Genomic DNA, 17,761 nt, shown 5'->3' on the forward strand with positions numbered 1-17,761 from the left:
GAGCCACATGTGGCTCTGGAGCCGCAGGTTGCAGACCCCTGATCTAGACCAAAAACAGTTTTAGTTTTATCAGCAACAAGTCTTGAGTTAGTATTAAAATACACAGGGTCGGTCATTGTTTATTTTTTTGAATATTAGATAAATAATGAGATATGTTAAACTAACTACATTGAAATCATGTGCAGCTAAATAGGGGAATGTTAAAGAAATTTAAACAATTATTTTAATAAAGTCAGAAATCAGGAAAGGGAGTGATTCAATTGATTTGCTTTCACTTTTTTCAGAAACCTATTTTGCAAATCCTAAAAAGAAAATAGAGTTTTCATCACATCAAAGTCTAAAATATAAGTACATTTTGCTTAAAATGAACACATTTTCCCCTTGAATTGAGCGGCTAAGTAAGAAAGTTCACCAGTAAATAACAATTTGTAAAGTCTTCAATATGTTCTGACATAATCTCTAAATCTCGTATTTTAGAGGCTGTTCTGCAGAAGCACTAGACATGTTACAGTGGCTTTAAATTTCTGCACAGCCTGCTAATTGTCAACAGTCGCTGTACAGGTGGAGCTGCTGCAAAGGAAAGAGCTTTAGCTACATGTTAGCTATCAACACATACAATATCATTTTATTCAATTACTGTGATATGACATTTGGACAGATTTCTGGTATTTAGGCATAGGCTGCAGTCTGCTGTACAGCGTTTATCACTGACTGACGTTCTGAGCTCCGTAGGTGTACAAAAGCTGCGCAGCACGTTAAATGACGTAAACCACAGACGGGGAGCGTGTGCTCTGCTGCTATAGGCTGTGCTGCTAAGCTTCAACACAGTCAATTTTAGCCACAAAATGAGCGCCATGATAAGGTAACCACCGTCTCAGTTTTGAATAGACTGTACCCGGCTGATCCTTTCTGAGATAAAAGTTTGGTTCAAATGTTACTATTTTCCACGCTTGCTGTGCCCAGAAAAAAGGAGCAATAGGACAGAATTGGAAAATAATTCAATTCATTTCAGTTTATTTATATGGCGGCAATTCACAACACAAGTCATCTCAAGGCACTTTACAGTTCAACCAGATCATCCAGTCAGATTGATTCAAAGTTTTCTATCTAAGGAAAACCAGTTGATTGCATTGACTCATTGACTCAAATGCAATCCCTCACACTAAGCATGTTTGTAGCGACAGTTGAGAGGAAAAACTCCCTTTTAACAGGAAGAAACCTCTAGCAGATCCAGGCTCAGTGTGAGCGGCCAAAATAATGAGACGTTGAAAATAAACCGACTTTCTACAAACTAACTGATCATTGTGAAGTGCTGTGTCAATAAGGTTTTTGTCAAAAGTTAGATTTTTTTCAAACTAAGACATTCAGTGTGTATTTTCAGAGCTAGTTTTAAGTTTAACTTATTTATTATAGTTATTTGTGAATGTAGTTGTTCGGGCTTAGGTGTGTTTTTCTTAAACAAATTACAGTCAATCTTGTAATTTAAGTTTTGGACCTATGATCGAGCCTTACTACATACTGTGGTAGATGAAATGTACTGAATTATCTTTTATTATATAGGTTGCTGGACTGCTTGGCAGCAATATGTGGATGATATAGTATAATTAGCAATTATACTTTGCTGAGTGACTAAATCTAATGTTGATTATCTATGTAAAAAGTGTGAATGCCTTACACTTGATTTATACTGTTGTCGACAGTATTAGATCCTTTCATGTTTGAGATGCTGCACAAACCTCATTAGATATGCATTGTAATATTAATGAATTGGCTTACAAAAGTCACCCCCGTATTGGCAGTATTCTTATTTGACTCTTTAAATTTACTATTATTTAAAAAAAAAAAAAAAAAATTACACTAATTAAATCGTTTATCTGTTTCCTCATATCACTGTAAAGTATGTTTATTTCTCTATTAGCTTTTCTCTGTTGCGCTACCTTTGGGATCATAACTAAGATCCCCGCTTTACGGCTGGTTTTCTGAGCTAGGCTGCTTCTCTCGTGACAGTTGGTATTTGTTTTTGTGCTGAGCTCGCTGCTTCTTACTGCTGCCCCTTTCTCCTGCCTGTGTGTCCGATAGGAGGACTCTGGTGCATGCAGGGACTCAGTGAGACGCTCGCAGCCCAGAGTCCGTGCATAACAACTAAGCCTTTTGTCCCCTTTCTGCCCCCTGTCCACCCACACAGTGCACATAATGTTGTGGAGAAAGAGCCCTTTTATCTCCTGCCCTCCACCATATTTCCATATTTTAGGCCTGGTCCAAAAAGACAACAGCTTAAACAGCCTGATGCGACAGTGTGTCTACAGTGACTCTGCACCCACCCACGCAGCTTTGACATTGAGATGTGAGCCTTTGCACGCATACACGCAGAGGCTTTCCTAATCATTGACTGATTTCTGTTAACAGAATGCAGAAGGTTTCAGGGATGTGAGTAACCAGGTTAAGGATTGCATATTCCCTCTATGTTGGAGTGAGTAGCGAGCTGTAGGAGGGAGGAGGCAGGAGGGGTTGGACAGAGGCTTGCCAAATCAGATGAGCGAGCAGTTTGAAGGGGAGAGAGCTCGGAAAGTGAAAAAGGAGCCAACTGCAAAGCAAAAAAGGTGGGGGAAAAGGGAGCGAGTAACCGGGCTGAGGAAGTAAAAGAGAGAGTGACAGTGTTGAGTATGTGTTACAGAAAAAGAAAAAAAAAAAAGACGAAGAGCGAGTGGGTGAGGCTGATATAAAGGGATAAAGGCGGGCTGTGGTTTGTGTCACATGATCTGCTCACTGGTTGGTGCATGGGGAGCTCCAGGTGGCAGCGAGACCACTGTACATGTGAAATAGAGAAGGGGGAGAAATACTCGTCACAGAGACAACTGAAAAGCCTCGTTTTCTCCTCTCTGCCTCACAAATCTCCCCTTTCACTCTTTTCTCTGTGTCCTGAAGGAATTCTTCCAGATCCTGGTCACCCCTTCACCTCTCCCGGCCTAACGAGGCCGGGGAATGTCCCGGCGGCGAGATGCCTTATGTGGACCGACAGAACCGCATCTGTGGCTTCCTGGACATTGAGGAGAATGAGAACAGTGGCAAGTTCCTGCGACGGTACTTCATTCTGGACACACAGCAGGGGAGCTTGGTTTGGTTCATGGATAACCCTCAGGTAACTGCAGCTAATGGTATTAGCTTAGCTCTTTAGCTTTTCTTTTGTGGTTATAAACCTACTGAAAAGAAAGGAAATCTTCATGCAGCTCCACATGTCCATGTTTGTGGTTTCTGTTGATGGAGCGTTGGTCATTTTGAAGCAGCTGGGTGCCAGCTGTCATCTGCCCGTTATCTGTAGCGATGATCAGCTATCCTGCAGCTGAAAGCAACTTAAACCTAACCTCTCTCATTCATCATGAGCGCAAAATTAAGTCTCATAAATGTTTCCATTGCCGGGCAGCCTCATGAGGGTAAGAGAACTTGTAATTATGTAATTGTAGCTGACAGAATTGGGAAGCACATATTTTAGGCCCAGGAGTAACTCGGAGCAAACAGTGTGTCTGGGTTTTAGCTGCTGGCCGACTTTCCTGTAAATCATTTAAGATGAGGGTTGGAGAAACTCTTGTTTCAATCGCACTTCTTTTTTTTTTTTATGTATTATTTGTTTTTATGCTCTTACTGGTTTTGATTTGCTGTATTTTTCAGAGCCTTGTCATGCAACTTATAAATGATGCAGAGAGAATGCTAAATAATTAAGTCCTTCTCTTTTTATAGATAAAAAAAGGTTAAAATTTAATGATGTTAAAACTGGATCTCCTATTTTGATTAACGGTGCAATGAAAATGATGGTAATGGAGTGCAGCCAAAGTTTTTGCATAATGACACAGTCTGTATTTACTTTAAGCTATAACTTCAACCTCAAGAAATAAAAATGTTACAGTCAGTCATTTAATATAAGGCTTTAGTCAATGTAGAATTGCTGCCTGGTACTAAATTTGAATAAATCAAATTGTAATGGGGCTTTGGATTCTTCATACCTGTTTAGTCTGTGGGAAATGAAAGTAATCAATCGCATCTTTCAGTCCTCACCAGCTTTTTTTCCCAAGTTTCCACTGGTGTTTCGTCTGTTTAAATAATGCAGGGAAGCAATATCAGTGGGGCTTTTTTTTCACTCTGTCAAAGTGGTAGGACATTGATTTTAAAATCTGTAATCAGCCTTAAACTTTCATATCCGTGCATCTTTAACTACATCTTTTTGGCATTTTGGCAATTACTGGGACTTTGTTGTATGTACTGATTGTGATGATTTTTGTGGAAAATGGACCCCAGGGAGAGTAGCACTATTTAAGTGGGGATCCTTAAATAGATAAATAATTAGATAGATTTAACTTGACTCCAAAGATCTTCTGGGCCCTGCAGAATTATATTCTTTCCTTTTCTGAGAGCAATAAAGGTTTTGTTTTAGCAGTTTATCTTGAGTAGCATGAAGATGCTTCTGCAACATGAAGTTAACTAGATTAAGAAACCACAATAATGTTTGACCTAAAATTTGCATAGCTTTATCATTTCCTTCTAAAGACATTTCTGGCTCATCAGATGACAGTTACGACCTTCAGTTAATTTAGATCCTGCTTTTGCTGTTTTTACCAGCAGCTTGTAACGTGTTAAGGTCAGGTCAAGCTCTGAGGCCATTATTTTTCCTGTCACGCTGGCTGCAGTGCCTGTAAAGAGGCTCCTACTGTTTGAGTAGATGCCCTGATCTGTACAGGGCAGGATTCATAACCAACCTGAGCACCATGCTGTTAAAATACAACAGGTCAAAGATTTTAATGTATGCAAAATAAAATGCAGACTGTGTTAAAAGAAAAGAAAATTCTGGAACTGGGTGAAGCCAGTAAAAGTTTGTTGTTTTTGTGACGTTTGGCCGCTTTTATAAATTCATAAAGTGGGGAACATGTTAACACTGCACCAATCCTTCATTATCACACATATATTCTAAGGATCCATGTTGTTTCACGTTTGGTTTTTATGAAGTTCAAAGAGGATCACTATTTTCCCCTAAATTCTCCATAATTCTGACCTCTTTTCAGGCTAAAGTAAACCATTTATTGAAATGTTAGTGCCTCCAAACCTGGCTGGTTTAACTTGTGATTCAGAAATTTTGCTTCATATTTTTAGCCAAAGTTGTACCGGTAATGTTTTTTTGTGACTCGCAGAGACTTGTGTGTGGTATGACCAGCCCCGTTAAAATGAGCTCCAAGCGTTTTGACTTCATAAGATCCAATTCTCCGTCGGATAAGAGACTAAGGCTTTAAAGGAAAATTCCGGTTTTTAACACTTTTAGCCCATTTTCTGTAGTGTCCAGGATGCATTCGAATGATCGACACCAAAATTTTGACGATTGGTCCTGTCTCTGCTATTTGGCTCATGCAGAATCCCCCCCTGGCTGCTTCAGAATGGCTTCCATAGTGCATGTCCGATAATGTCCTTAAAACAACCTTAAACGTTCTTTTTTTAAAATATGCTACTCACCGGGTCGTCAGCGCTGTTCAATGACGTTCCAAAAAAAGTTTCGTGAAGAAAAACCGTTCCTGTCTTGTTTTATTTAGCATTTTGTAAATCCCAGAACTATTTTTTCCGATACATCACAACCGCATATAAACTTCCGCTTCCCGTTCGAATCTGAAGCGTTGCACACTCCAGACCACTAGTTGGCGACAATGTCTCTATATACTCCTGCTCAGTATATTCCGGTTCAAAACGGTATCCTCTACCGTCAAACTCAAAGTCCAATATGTCCTCCTCAAGAATCCACCTTTCGTATTCCATTTTCAGAGTTTTTTAAAGTGTTTAACAGAGACGTTAGCACCTCGACGTCGGAGTACACAGAGTGAAGCGAAAAGACTACAACTATGCGTAAACAGGCCCCATTTCCGTTTCCGGTGGCGGAGGGATATTGACTATTCCAACAGAACTCAATGGGATTTACAAAATGCTAAATAAAACACTACAGGAACGTTTTTTCTTTACGAAACTTTTTTTGGAACGTCATTGAACAGCGCTGACGACCCGGTGAGTAGCATATTTTAAAAAAAGAACGTTTAAGGTTGTTTTAAGGACATTATCGGACATGCACTATGGAAGCCATTCTGAAGCAGCCAGGGGTGGATTCTGCATGAGCCAAATAGCAGAGACAGGACCAATTGTCAAAATTTTGGTGTCGATCATTCGATTTCATCCTGGACACTACAGAAAATGGGCTAAAAGTGTTAAAAACCGGAATTTTCCTTTAAGACTAGCTTTAGGTAGACAACTTGATCGCTTTTAATGACAACTTGATAATTTCTCCCATCAAATATTACATTTGTAAGTGCAAATAAACTCTAGTCTTTTCTTAGAGATTTCCCTCTTCGGTTTGGAAGATGGTTGGAAGTATATCACTTTCTGGAATACTCCAGCCACAATGGATTGTCAGTGTTCTTCTGCCTCTTTTTTGTTTCTCCTTCAGCTGATCTTGTATTCCTGGATGCCTTAGAACAGCTCTGTTAAGGTATTGACAGGTTTAAAGTGCTGTCTAGATGTGCTTTTGTTCCTCACCTTCAGAGATAGAAGTGTTTGAATAGGTTCCGTACTTCAGTTGTGAGGATTTCATTTCTGTCAATGTGCCCCAGTCTGTCAGAAAATTGTAGTTTTTATCCTACTATCCTTCCTCTTGAAATTCATGAAGCTGTCTACTGACTTCATTTGTTCAGTAAAGACTTCCACCTCTTTGGCTTGGATTTTGACGCTGTTGTCGCCCACATATCAAAACCAGAGGCTGGGTAAATTTCAGCCTTCTGCTTTCCTCTTTCTCCATATTGAGGTTTGCCACAATGGGGGAAACTGGGGATCCAGTGGCACATCCAGTGTGCTGTATGTAGAAGCTGTCTTTGTGTGTTTTGGAAAAAGAGAGTTTAAAAGCGCAATTCTTGAATTGGAGAGCGCAAATCTGGTCATAGTGAAAGGTCTTTGTAAACGCAGGAAAGAGATAAGTCTCTTTGCAGAAAACCCATCTTTAATTAATGCAATAACCTTTGCAAAACATCATTCTTTTTTGTACAAAGAAGGAAATTTTCTTTTGTTAGACTCTGTAAAATGATGGACAATAGACCCAAAAATTATTTGGATTAAGGATGCACAATATACCAGCATCAATATTGGTAGGTAAAGGCAATGTTAGTCATTTTTAAGGCCAAGTAAGTTTTTGTATAGCACAATTTAGTATATGGACAATTCAAAGTGCTTGCATGAGTTGGATTATAAAATAGAAGAAAATAACTTTAAGCATATCTGTATCCGATCAGTACAACTGATATTTATGGCCACTATTAGCCATTTCAGGGGAGGGGATAAATCGTCTGGTACTTGTTTGGTCATTGGACGGTGATCGTGATGCAACTGGATTGTGGGTGTTTAACTGAAACAGAGAAGCAATGTCAGCACTGTGGGTATTTGATTATGATATTGCTAAATACCGGTTATAACAGCAATATTATAAGATATTGATATCAGCACAGTTTTTCTTATTGCCCCATCCCTAATTTGCAGCTGCTTTTTGTCAGGACCTACTAATACTGATGGGTATTTTTGGTACCCTGAGCCATATGTTTGTATCAGATCAGATTTGTTTAAGATAACGCTTGGAAGCCATTTTGCTGTGCGGTGCAGCTCCATATGTGTAGTTGATGCAGTCACAGTGGAAGATGTGGACTCACTCAAACCCCAAGCAACATGGATACCAAAATATCTAAATGATTAATCTTCTGATGAACATATACAACACTTGCTTTTTTTATCTATACATTTAATTTTGATAGCTGGGAACCCTGTATGCAATATTGTGATAATATCATATTGTGACCCAAACATCATGGCCCGTATCGTATCAGAACACCTATGCCAATACTCACCCCTATTGATAGCAATGTTGAATTCTGTTACACACTAACATAAATTGATAAAAAGATATATAATTGTACTTTGAGGGTAGTAGATTTTTTTTCTGCAATTTTAAATGTACTGCTTTTGACTGATGAAGGTTCCCAGTCATCTAGGTCATAGTAACTCCAACATTTGAATTGAGAAAGCTTCCTGGAGAGGTGGCGAAACGTCTTCAAATCTTGAAAACCAAGTCCAGTGGATATTTTTTTTATTTTTACGGAATACTGCTTTTGACTTTTCTTAAACTGTTGAAAAGGTTGTTAGGATGGGTTGGGTTGGCATGAAAACTTTCTTGTAAATTAAAGGGAGTCCCAGTAAGAAAGGTTTGGGAACTTTTGTCTTAAACCAACATTGTCATAACTTCACACTGTTGTTTAATCTTGTTAACACCTGTCCTTCCCTTTTGCTCTCTGCCTTAGAACCTTCCAGAAGGTGCAGACTGTGTTGGCTCACTCAAGCTCACCTACATCTCTAAGGTAAATAAAATTCCAACTAATTGTACTTGTTTTATTTAACTAATGTCGTTAAATATACAATGTTTAATTGAACATGAAGAATAAGCTTTTCACTACATCTTCAGGTCAGCGATGCCACAAAGCTGAGGCCCAAAGCAGAGTTTTGCTTCGGTGAGTTTGGCAACCAAACAATTTCATCTTACTATTCCTCATTGTTTACATGCATCTTTCTCTGCAGCCTTGTTTGGTTGGCAAGTGTTGTTGAAAACATGTTGAGAAAAACAAACACAAACAAAAGAATCAAATACCAAAATACTATCAAAAAGTCCAGCTTCCCAAATTTGAAAAAGTGCCTTTATGCTTTTTTTTTTCAATCTTAGGAGTGAATCCTTGTTCACTGTTGTCCGTTTACTGACACTAATGGTGCTAGAAGATGACAGTCAGATTTTATAAACTGTTCAGGTGTAGTTTTAAACATCCTTTAGTCTTTATGCACTTAAAACATGCCTCTCCATAGGACTAAAAAGATTTAAAATGTTGGTTTACCAGCATAGTTTTAGAATGTAATATTATACAATGGTTGCCTAGCTGGTTTTTTTGTATTGCTACAGTGGAGGCAATCAGAGCTCCATCAATGTGCATTTTTTAAGATGATCTTCTCTCTTGATCTGTCCTCGATATTTAGACTAGGGATACAACCAGACCTTTGCTCAGTCCGGATGACTGAGACTTTACACAGGCAACCTTTTCCAAAGCGCTAGTTATATTACAAAGTCTCTAACAACAGATTCTTTATCACACTAAAAACAGAAAGCTATATCCCAGTTAGTTACCCCACTGGATTAAAATAAGGTGGCAAATAGTCTGACAGCATATAATAGCGACATAGTCCGTCGCTTTGATGTCACCTTGTAGCTCTAACCTTTAACTATGTTAGCGTATATTTTATTAATATGTTATTAACCTAATGGGTTCCTGTTTTGTTCTTTTATAAATAATGTGTAAATACACATCTTTTTGTTTATTCAGTCACTACTTAATACATCTGGCACAATATATATTTAATTCTTAAAGGTATACTGGTAGTTTTTGAAAAGACTCTTAAAAACAAAAACAAAAAATTCACATCTACAACCCCGTACCTGCTCCCGAGGCGTTCATAGGCGTTCGAGGCTCTTGAACGCCTATGAAGCACGTTCGAGAGCATGCACGAGCCCATTTCTCCTCATGCACACTCTCTTTAAAACTTGATCTTTGCATCGCTTATATAACTTACTTTCCAAAAGAAAATTTGCAATTTTTCCACTATGTCTGACTCGACACCGGCAAGTGGAAATGTGGACGAACACGTAACGTAAACATATCAGAGAATGATTGACAATTAGGAGGACCACTTATTTACTGTAGATGATCCACCCAGAAAAAGAACGTCCTCCACTATACCTTTAACTCGGCATAGTATTAAAAATACATTGGCCTTTCGCGTGTGCTTGGTACAAAAAAAAAAAAAAAGTTTAAGAACATTGTGGGTTATCAATAAGTTTACTTTAGATTAGTCAACTTTAGATTCATTCATAAATCAATAAATTGCTTCCCTACTTTCGATTCATATTAAGCCAACATATAAGTGAAAAGAGCAGCATAAATTTACAGCCATCATCATGTTCTTAAAGAGTAAACTTCCCTTTCTGTTATTGTTTACTTACCGCCCCTCCATCAAATTCAATCACAGGAAATATTAGTGTGACTAGTGGCAGCCTGTGTTGATTTAGCGGTGTGAATACACAATGTCCGGCTGTGTGTGCACCATATGCCTTGCTATGATTTCTACAGGAGGCCAGCATCTTCACTGGAACTTGCGCCCATATTCTGACAAACCCAGTTGTCTTTAAAAAGGAAAGTAAGAGAGCAGGAAACTTTGAAACTGATGGTTCTGGATCATTTTGAAGTACTTCTTTTTAAGCTTCAATGCTTATCAGCTCTTCCTCCCAAGATTTATCATTTTAGTGCTTTAAAGATTAAAACACTCACTTAATAGTAGGCCTATCTCATATACGTAGTCGGCATATTTGAAAAGATTAACACTGTATGGTGTTGTTATTCTGGTTATATATGTGAGAGCAGTCAAGTTTATTTAGGATGTTTTCACATCTGTAGTTTGTTTACTTTGCTCCAAATCAGGTGATAGGTTTGTTAACTTGCAACTTTTTCTGCTTTTCCACCAAAGGAAAACTCCCTAAGTGACTAAAAGTTGTCACCACAAACCACATGAGAACCTTGAGTCTGTTTATTCATCGAGTCTGTTCAGGGAGGGAGAACCTAATGTAAATACAGGAAGCACATGCTGTTTTCCCAGCTAGTAGAAAACATTGAGAATATAATTAGAACATCTGTGTGTTTCTGGGTATGATTTCAGACAATTACCTGAGCTGTATGTATATCAAATGCTTTTTAAGAAGATTTCTTGGGTCAAGCTTGCAGGATTTACTTGGTTGTTTCGGATCATATTTGCACCATAAATGAATGCATTTGTTTTGGTCGATTCCTGTATTGAAGTCTATACAAAATGACCTCAGAGAGTAAACGGAAAATGGTCTAAAGCCTCTTGAAGAGCTGTGTCATTCTGCTCTAAAGCCAAATGCGACGCAGAATTGGGATGAATAACAGCATTGCCTCTGAGTTTGGCTTGTTCATTTTACAGTCGACAGGTATTCCTGCCCAGTTCTGATTTTAGACATCACCATGGTGAACAGAAGAAACACAGAAGCTTGAATAGCAGAACTGAATGATTCATGGCAGAGAGAAAGGAGTTTTCTCACTGCTCAGACCTTCATCCACTCACTGCCCTTCAGCTTCTGACTCACTTTTTTCTAGGATCTAAACCTTTGTTCTTTCTTTCCCTTTGCTTTCTTTGAGGTCCAGAATATGAGGAGATTCAATGGTTGTGAAAATTTCTATTTATCTTGACATTTAAAAAAAAATGTTTGGCAGCACCTTTCATCTGACATCTATTATTGAGCAAGAAAAGAAAATCTTCGAGTTAATACTTCTTTTCTTATGCAGTTGATAGATATGGTGACATAATTATCTTATTCACAAAATGTTTTAGGTGGTAGTATGTCTTTTACGGACGGTAGTCGTGCCTTAAGTTAATTTATCCTTTCTATTATTCCCATTGCTGTGTTATGATCTGTTAGTCATCAATGCTGGGATGAGGAAGTTCTTCCTTCAGGCCAATGATCAGCAGGACCTTGTAGACTGGGTCAACGCTCTCAATAAAGCCACCAAGATCACTGTAAGTCACTTAAAACCCGCTTTTCCTTTCTTTGTTTTCGACTCTACACATCTGCTCCTTCTGCCTAATATTTCATCTTTTTCTTCTTCCTGCTTTTTTTGAACTGATTAAAAGGGACTGTCAAGGAATTAGAAGTGAGTCAACACATGACTAACAGGATGCTGTATTGTTTCCCTGAGTTTTGGGACAAAGGACTGCTTTCATTGTTCTCCATTAAATCCTAGCCCAGCAGAGAGGAAATTGATTTAAAATGTGTGAAGCTATAGGCAGATTTGACATATGCAAATTGATGTACTCCTCTTCATGAGAAATAGAGTATCATTTCTCAAAGGTGAAACTATAACTACAAACCCTTTGTGTCTCTTTTTTAAATTAGTTTTTTATTGTTTTTATTTTAAGGTGCCAAAGTCATGTGAAAGCCAGCAGAATTCAGAAAACCAGAAGGTTTTGCCAGACGTGGTTGGCTCCAGGAAACAGGTGTCCTATAGGACGGATATAATTGGAGGAGTCCCAATCATAACCCAAACCCAGGTAAACATCAAGTCCACCTTTCACTTCTCAAAAAAAAATCAGGGTAGACTTAACAATCCCTGCATAAAATGTGATTTATTTACTACGTTTTAACAAGTTCCTCTTAGCTGCCCTCATAAATGTGTTAAGTAATGATGAAAAACTCCCAGATATGACTTTTCACTTACAAGAACTGCAGTACGGGGGAAGTATTCCTTGGAAATGCTTCCACTGGAATTGTAACGGGCCAAACTAAACACAGAAAGTGTCCTGAATCTTCTCCAGTAAAATGAGAGTGTTGCTGTTGAGAGTGAGACGCTCCCACTCAAATCCACATAAAGTATTATGACTCAAAGGGAAAATCCTCTGGTTAAAGCTTCTATCGGTTTATAATTCAGAACTCTTTCCCATATTCTCCTGTTGCAGTAAAGCTTTTGTTTCATCTTGTTTTCATTTTTTGTTTATTTCATTCATTTTATTGATGAAAATACTTTTTATCAATAAATTAAAACTTTTATAAAAAAATAAATAATCCAGAATCTGCTTTTTGCTTTGAAATCATTCATTAAATTCAATATGATTAGTAAATGATGCATCTTTAAGGTCCAAATTTTGATTAATGCTGAAATATGAGACTCATTATTTTGATGTACAGTGTTAAAATTACACGGAGAATATTTTAAATCCACTGCTTTAAAAATCAAAAACCGATCAATAGTCTAACCTGGTTGGTCAGTCCCATTTGTGTGTGCTGAACTCTCCTCCAATTACTATCTTTATATGAAAATTGAATTATTAAAGCATTGTTTCAATGTTCAGATAAATACAGATGTATAATTATGGAATATTAAATTACCAGGTAATTCCTCTATTGATGATCGGTAACCATCATAGTTAATTACCTCATCTGACCCTTTGTTAAAAGAGGAAAACTTAGTTATATGTAAAGAATTATTTCAAGATAAACACACATTCTTTACAAAGAACAGTTTGGCATTTCGTTAATTTAAAGTGAACAGCTACAAGTTTGACTCCTCCGGGCCAGTAAGAGGCGAACTTGTGCTCACCCACATCCATTCTCTACTGTTTGCCAGTGTGTTAAAAAAGCTTTTTCTATCTAATTATGAGGATCTGTTGACGCCTGAGCTCCAGCTCACCTGACTTCAGCTAACAGTACTATTTCTATGGTGCAGAATCCTTCAGTGTTGACATTGGTATCGTTAGCATAGGCAAATATTTTTGTGTTTTGGACCATTCAAAATCTATAAAACAATTATTTATATTCCATATGTTTTTCTGAGCCACTCTAAATGTTCAGTGGATGTATTATTTAGGGATGCACGATATAATCGGTCCCCTATCGGTATCGGCCTGTATCGGCCTTAAAACTGAATATCGGACATCGGCCACCCCACCAATATTTTCTATAGTCTAGAAAAAAAAAAAATACTACTTCTTCTTCTTCCTCAAAAACTTCTTTTTTACAGACTTAAAAGCTTCTAAAGACGAGGGAAAAAATATTGATACATTAAAATATCACAATATCTTCATTTGCTGATATATTGCCATTTAAAAACACCATATCAATCTCTTTTACTAATGAAATATTGCTATATGTCATCGTTATGCTACGAAATCCCCCGAAAATTCACGACATTTTGCCATATTTTTATTTGTTGATATATTGACGCGGTATCGATCTATTTTACTAACAAAATCTCACAAGAATTTGCAAAATATCACGAGTTTGTAACAGAACGATGAAATTTCACGAGATTTTAAAAAGTAAAATAGATCGATACCGCGTTTTCAAAAATCAATTTGTTATCAGCATATGAAAATATATTTTAGTATATTATTTTTTCAAAGTGTCAGAAATGGATAACAAAACTGCTATTTTCAAAGACTACTTATTTTTGTCCAGCTTTAACATCGGTATCGATATCGGTTATCGGCTACATGAGTTTTAAAATATCGGATATCGGCCAAAATCCCAATATCGTGCATCCCTAGTATTATTATTATTACTGTAGAAAATGAATTGTTTTGATTCAAAAGTTTTACCTCAAATGTGAAAAATAAACATATTTTTGTTTCTGTTCTTTTTTCTTTTTTTTTATCTATCTGATAAAGTGTGGCTGTGTAATAGAGCTCATGTTAACTTTGACACTCTTGGGAATTTGTATGTCTTTCTAGCAAGAAGGTGGTGAGGGTGCAAACAGATCAGAGCGTGAGGCCTTGCATCGATCCCACAGTCAGCTGCCGTACTTTCTGGGCAGGCCGGCGCAAGAACACAGCGTCATCAAGTCAGGCTACTGTGTGAAACAAGGAGCCGTGGTAAGCCTCCCTATCAGCTCTTTCTTCACCGTTACTGTTCGGAAAACCCTTCAGGTCTTTATTTTGCATATTTTGATGATATTTAGCTTAAATATTCAACACTCTTTTAAAAGTTAATCTTATTTTTCACAAAAAGAAATCGTTTTTTGTCAACCAGTTTGGTTGCTCTAAAATGTGAATTCTCTAAAGCTGCCATGGTAAAGTAGGCGCTAGAAATAGACTGATACTTCAGCAAGCCAATATTTATGGCCGATATTCACCTTCCTCTATCTTTATCGGCTGATTAATGCATGCGTCTACAGATTCATAAGTGCAATTCAGCAGCCATGTCTTCAGATCACGTTAATGTCATGCATTTTCCCTCTTGCTCCATTAGCTATCTATTGTTAATAGTTTATTTGATTTGTGAATAAATGTTGCTTTTTTGTTTAAATTGAGACTTGCGTAACTTATTTTTTTTTAATCATTATCTTACTGTTATCAAGGGTAGAACAACCCATATCTGCTCCAAGAATCGGCCCAAAAATATCAGCAATACACATCACAGAACAGATAGACTGATGTCAAAATAATTGGTATTAGTATTGGCCTAAAAAAACTGTATCAGTCTATCTCTTGCACGCATACCTCTCTCAGCCAATATAAGGGATACATTAAAGCAATGGGCTGCTGACTACAATATTACTCTCTTCAGCATGATTTGGTGGAAGCTTTTTAAAAAGTAAAACTTTTCCTCTACTTGTCAAATGTCTGCAGTTTATTCTTACATTTATGTGTTAAGAGAAAGGGAGATTTGAAGAAAAAAAACAGGAAACTGTTTGGTTTTGGAAAGGATATACTTCCCGGGAGGAATATTTTTAGGTATGCTTTCCACAGTTTGCTAATGTATGCAGAGACGAAACATCTTATATTTACCTGGAAAAGTTCTTTTTTTTTTTTTTCTAAAGTTTCTATTGCTCCGTTTTTTTTAGAAACTATGCTAATTAACTGAACGTGCTATTCCCTTTTTCCTAGATGAGGAACTGGAAGCGTCGCTACTTCCTCCTTGAGGAAAATGCAATGAGCTACTTCAAGTCTGATTTGGTAACTAATTCTTAAAATAAAGATATTTAAAAACTGTGTTATGTTGGGTTTATTTTTTTTTTTTTCCAATTCACAGAAGTAGACAGAGTAACAAGACTCGCAGTCCAGTTTCAGCTTGTTTTAATTCACAGTCTGAGGAATTCACTGCCTGCGCCTCACATGTCCTGTCACGCCCCGTATTTCTAGCCCCAGCCATTTTTACTCACACACACTGTCCTCAAGACAACCTGCACATCCTGTCCTTGTCTCTGTCAGCCCCTATTTGACAAGTGTATCTATGTATTTGGCTGTCAACATCCTGAAGGACACAGACGCTCTGTCTAACAATCAAGAACATTACAAACGTCTGGAGTTTTTATTTGTCTGTTTGAGATTTTTGCTTAGTGGAAAGTTTGTATTTGGATTGATTTCAAGTAATGATGCTATAATTAATAAAATTATGTGTATTCAGTAAATACTTGAATGATTTCTGCTGCATTTAGGAAAAAGAGCCTCTGAGAATGATCCCACTAAAGGAGGTTCACAAAGTCCAGGAGTGCAAACAGAGGTATTCGACATGCCCTGACATTTTCCTCTTACAATATATGTCTTTGTGTTTGATACAGGTAGATCTATATCAGCTGTACACAAGCTAAATATGATTTGATGTTGTTTTTGACTTTGCTGCAGTGACATCATGATGAGAGATAATCTGTTCGAGGTCGTCACCACATCCAGGACGTTTTATATCCAGGTACGTTTTCTTTCATCTTTGAAGGAGTTTAGCTTGTTATCTCTCAGCTTAGATTAGACTGTGATTATTTTAGTTTTCTGATCTTATAAATCAATCTGCTTCTTTACCTTCTCTACATTCCATATTTAGGCACCTGACTGCATAGCGTTTCAGCTCATGTTACTTCCATTTCTTCTCCACAATTTTTTTTCTTTTTTCTCTACTAGGCGGACAGTCCGGAGGAGATGCACAGTTGGATAAAGGCTGTCTCAGGGGCCATTGTAGCCCAGCGGGGTCCTGGGAGGTCAGCTGCTACAGTAAGTATCATTCAGGGAAAAAGGAAGACTAGCAGAACTTGAGAATTACACTGACATCTAGTGGTAGGAGTTTTCAATTCAATTTCTTTCAAGCAAAAAAACAACAAAAGAAAATAATTTTCACCCATTTTTTTCTTGATAAACATCTTTTAACTTACATCGGGTAGCAGTTTTGAAGTCATAATGTGGATAAACTGAAAGTAAGTTATACTCTGGTTACCAAACAGCCTTGTAATTATTATCCTTGACCTCTTTTATATTCTGTCATATTGAAACCTCCATCCTAACTGTATTTATTTAGATTTTATGAAACAGACCAACACAAATCAGCCCCTACATGTAAAGTAAAACTAAAAGTATTTATATTCAGTACAAATAAAAATATAAAAAAAAACATGTGTCAGCACCCCTAAAAATATCCAAATGCGTTTAAATTCAGTAACTGGAGTCCACCTGTGTGTTAAGGTGATATAGAGGCTCACTACAGCTGTATGGGGTTTGTCATAGAATTGCTAATAGAAAGCTAATAGATCACAAAAGGAAGCCATCTCCCAGTTTTTGCTAATCTTACTGAGAACTACTGCATCCATCATGTGATTCATTAAACAGTATAGCAAATCGGCCAACTTAACCAAGACATCTACTTGCACAAGCATCCCTCTTTTTACTGTAAATAAACTAAAGGGATCCAGACCAGAGAGAAAGGAGGTTCTGCAAAATATTTACTCAGAGAATGTTTCCTGTTAATGGAAAAAAAAAAAAAAGATGCAGGGGAGGAAAAAAAAAATTCTTCCATTTACGATTACGTTCTAATTTATGTTGGTCTAGAACATAGATCTGCAAAGAGATTCAGTAATTGCATGGAGCCTTTCAAGCCTTATTTTTTTTGTTGTTTTTTTTTTTACCACTTCTCATCACCAAACACCAATCATAAGCGTGTTAATTTATTTAATTCTCCTTGTAAAATTCAGTGTCTGTTAAACAATCAAAAGATTAGACATTTCACAAAGTGCCTGGGTCAGTTTTCTGCTGCAGGTCCTGAAAAGTACCAGAGTTTTGTAAATTATACACTTTTGTAAGTACACAAGATGCAGCAAATGACAGGTAAAGC

At 37.3% G+C, this 17,761-nt stretch overlaps 1 protein-coding gene across 7 annotated transcripts in view; it reads left to right on the forward strand.

Annotated features, from left to right (window-relative positions):
* LOC107091710 (pleckstrin homology domain-containing family A member 1-like) overlaps positions 1-17,761 on the forward strand; it is a 33,941-nt gene that overhangs the window by 9,112 nt on the left and 7,068 nt on the right. For 5 of the 7 annotated variants that reach the window (XR_001481537.1, XR_001481539.1, XR_001481538.1 and 2 more), the window contains exons 1-11: positions 2,518-2,600; positions 2,926-3,139; positions 8,361-8,417; positions 8,522-8,567; positions 11,594-11,691; positions 12,091-12,222; positions 14,398-14,538; positions 15,553-15,621; positions 16,104-16,168; positions 16,291-16,354; positions 16,561-16,650. Coding sequence is in view for 4 of the 7 variants with exons in the window: in XM_015385803.1 (XP_015241289.1) it covers positions 2,533-2,600; positions 2,926-3,139; positions 8,361-8,417; positions 8,522-8,567; positions 11,594-11,691; positions 12,091-12,222; positions 14,398-14,538; positions 15,553-15,621; positions 16,104-16,168; positions 16,291-16,354; positions 16,561-16,650 (1,044 nt within the window). In the remaining 3 variants the exon portion in view is untranslated. Of the gene's footprint in view, positions 1-2,517; positions 2,601-2,907; positions 3,140-8,360; positions 8,418-8,521; positions 8,568-11,593; positions 11,692-12,090; positions 12,223-14,397; positions 14,539-15,552; positions 15,622-16,103; positions 16,169-16,290; positions 16,355-16,560; positions 16,651-17,761 lie in introns of those variants that run through there. The other 2 variants (XM_015385804.1, XM_015385805.1) reach the window with 2 other exon arrangements.

Source organism: Cyprinodon variegatus, unplaced genomic scaffold (genome assembly GCF_000732505.1).
Source record: "Cyprinodon variegatus isolate N-32 unplaced genomic scaffold, C_variegatus-1.0 Scaffold348, whole genome shotgun sequence".
In the NCBI taxonomy this organism is placed as follows: Eukaryota; Metazoa; Chordata; class Actinopteri; order Cyprinodontiformes; family Cyprinodontidae; genus Cyprinodon; species Cyprinodon variegatus.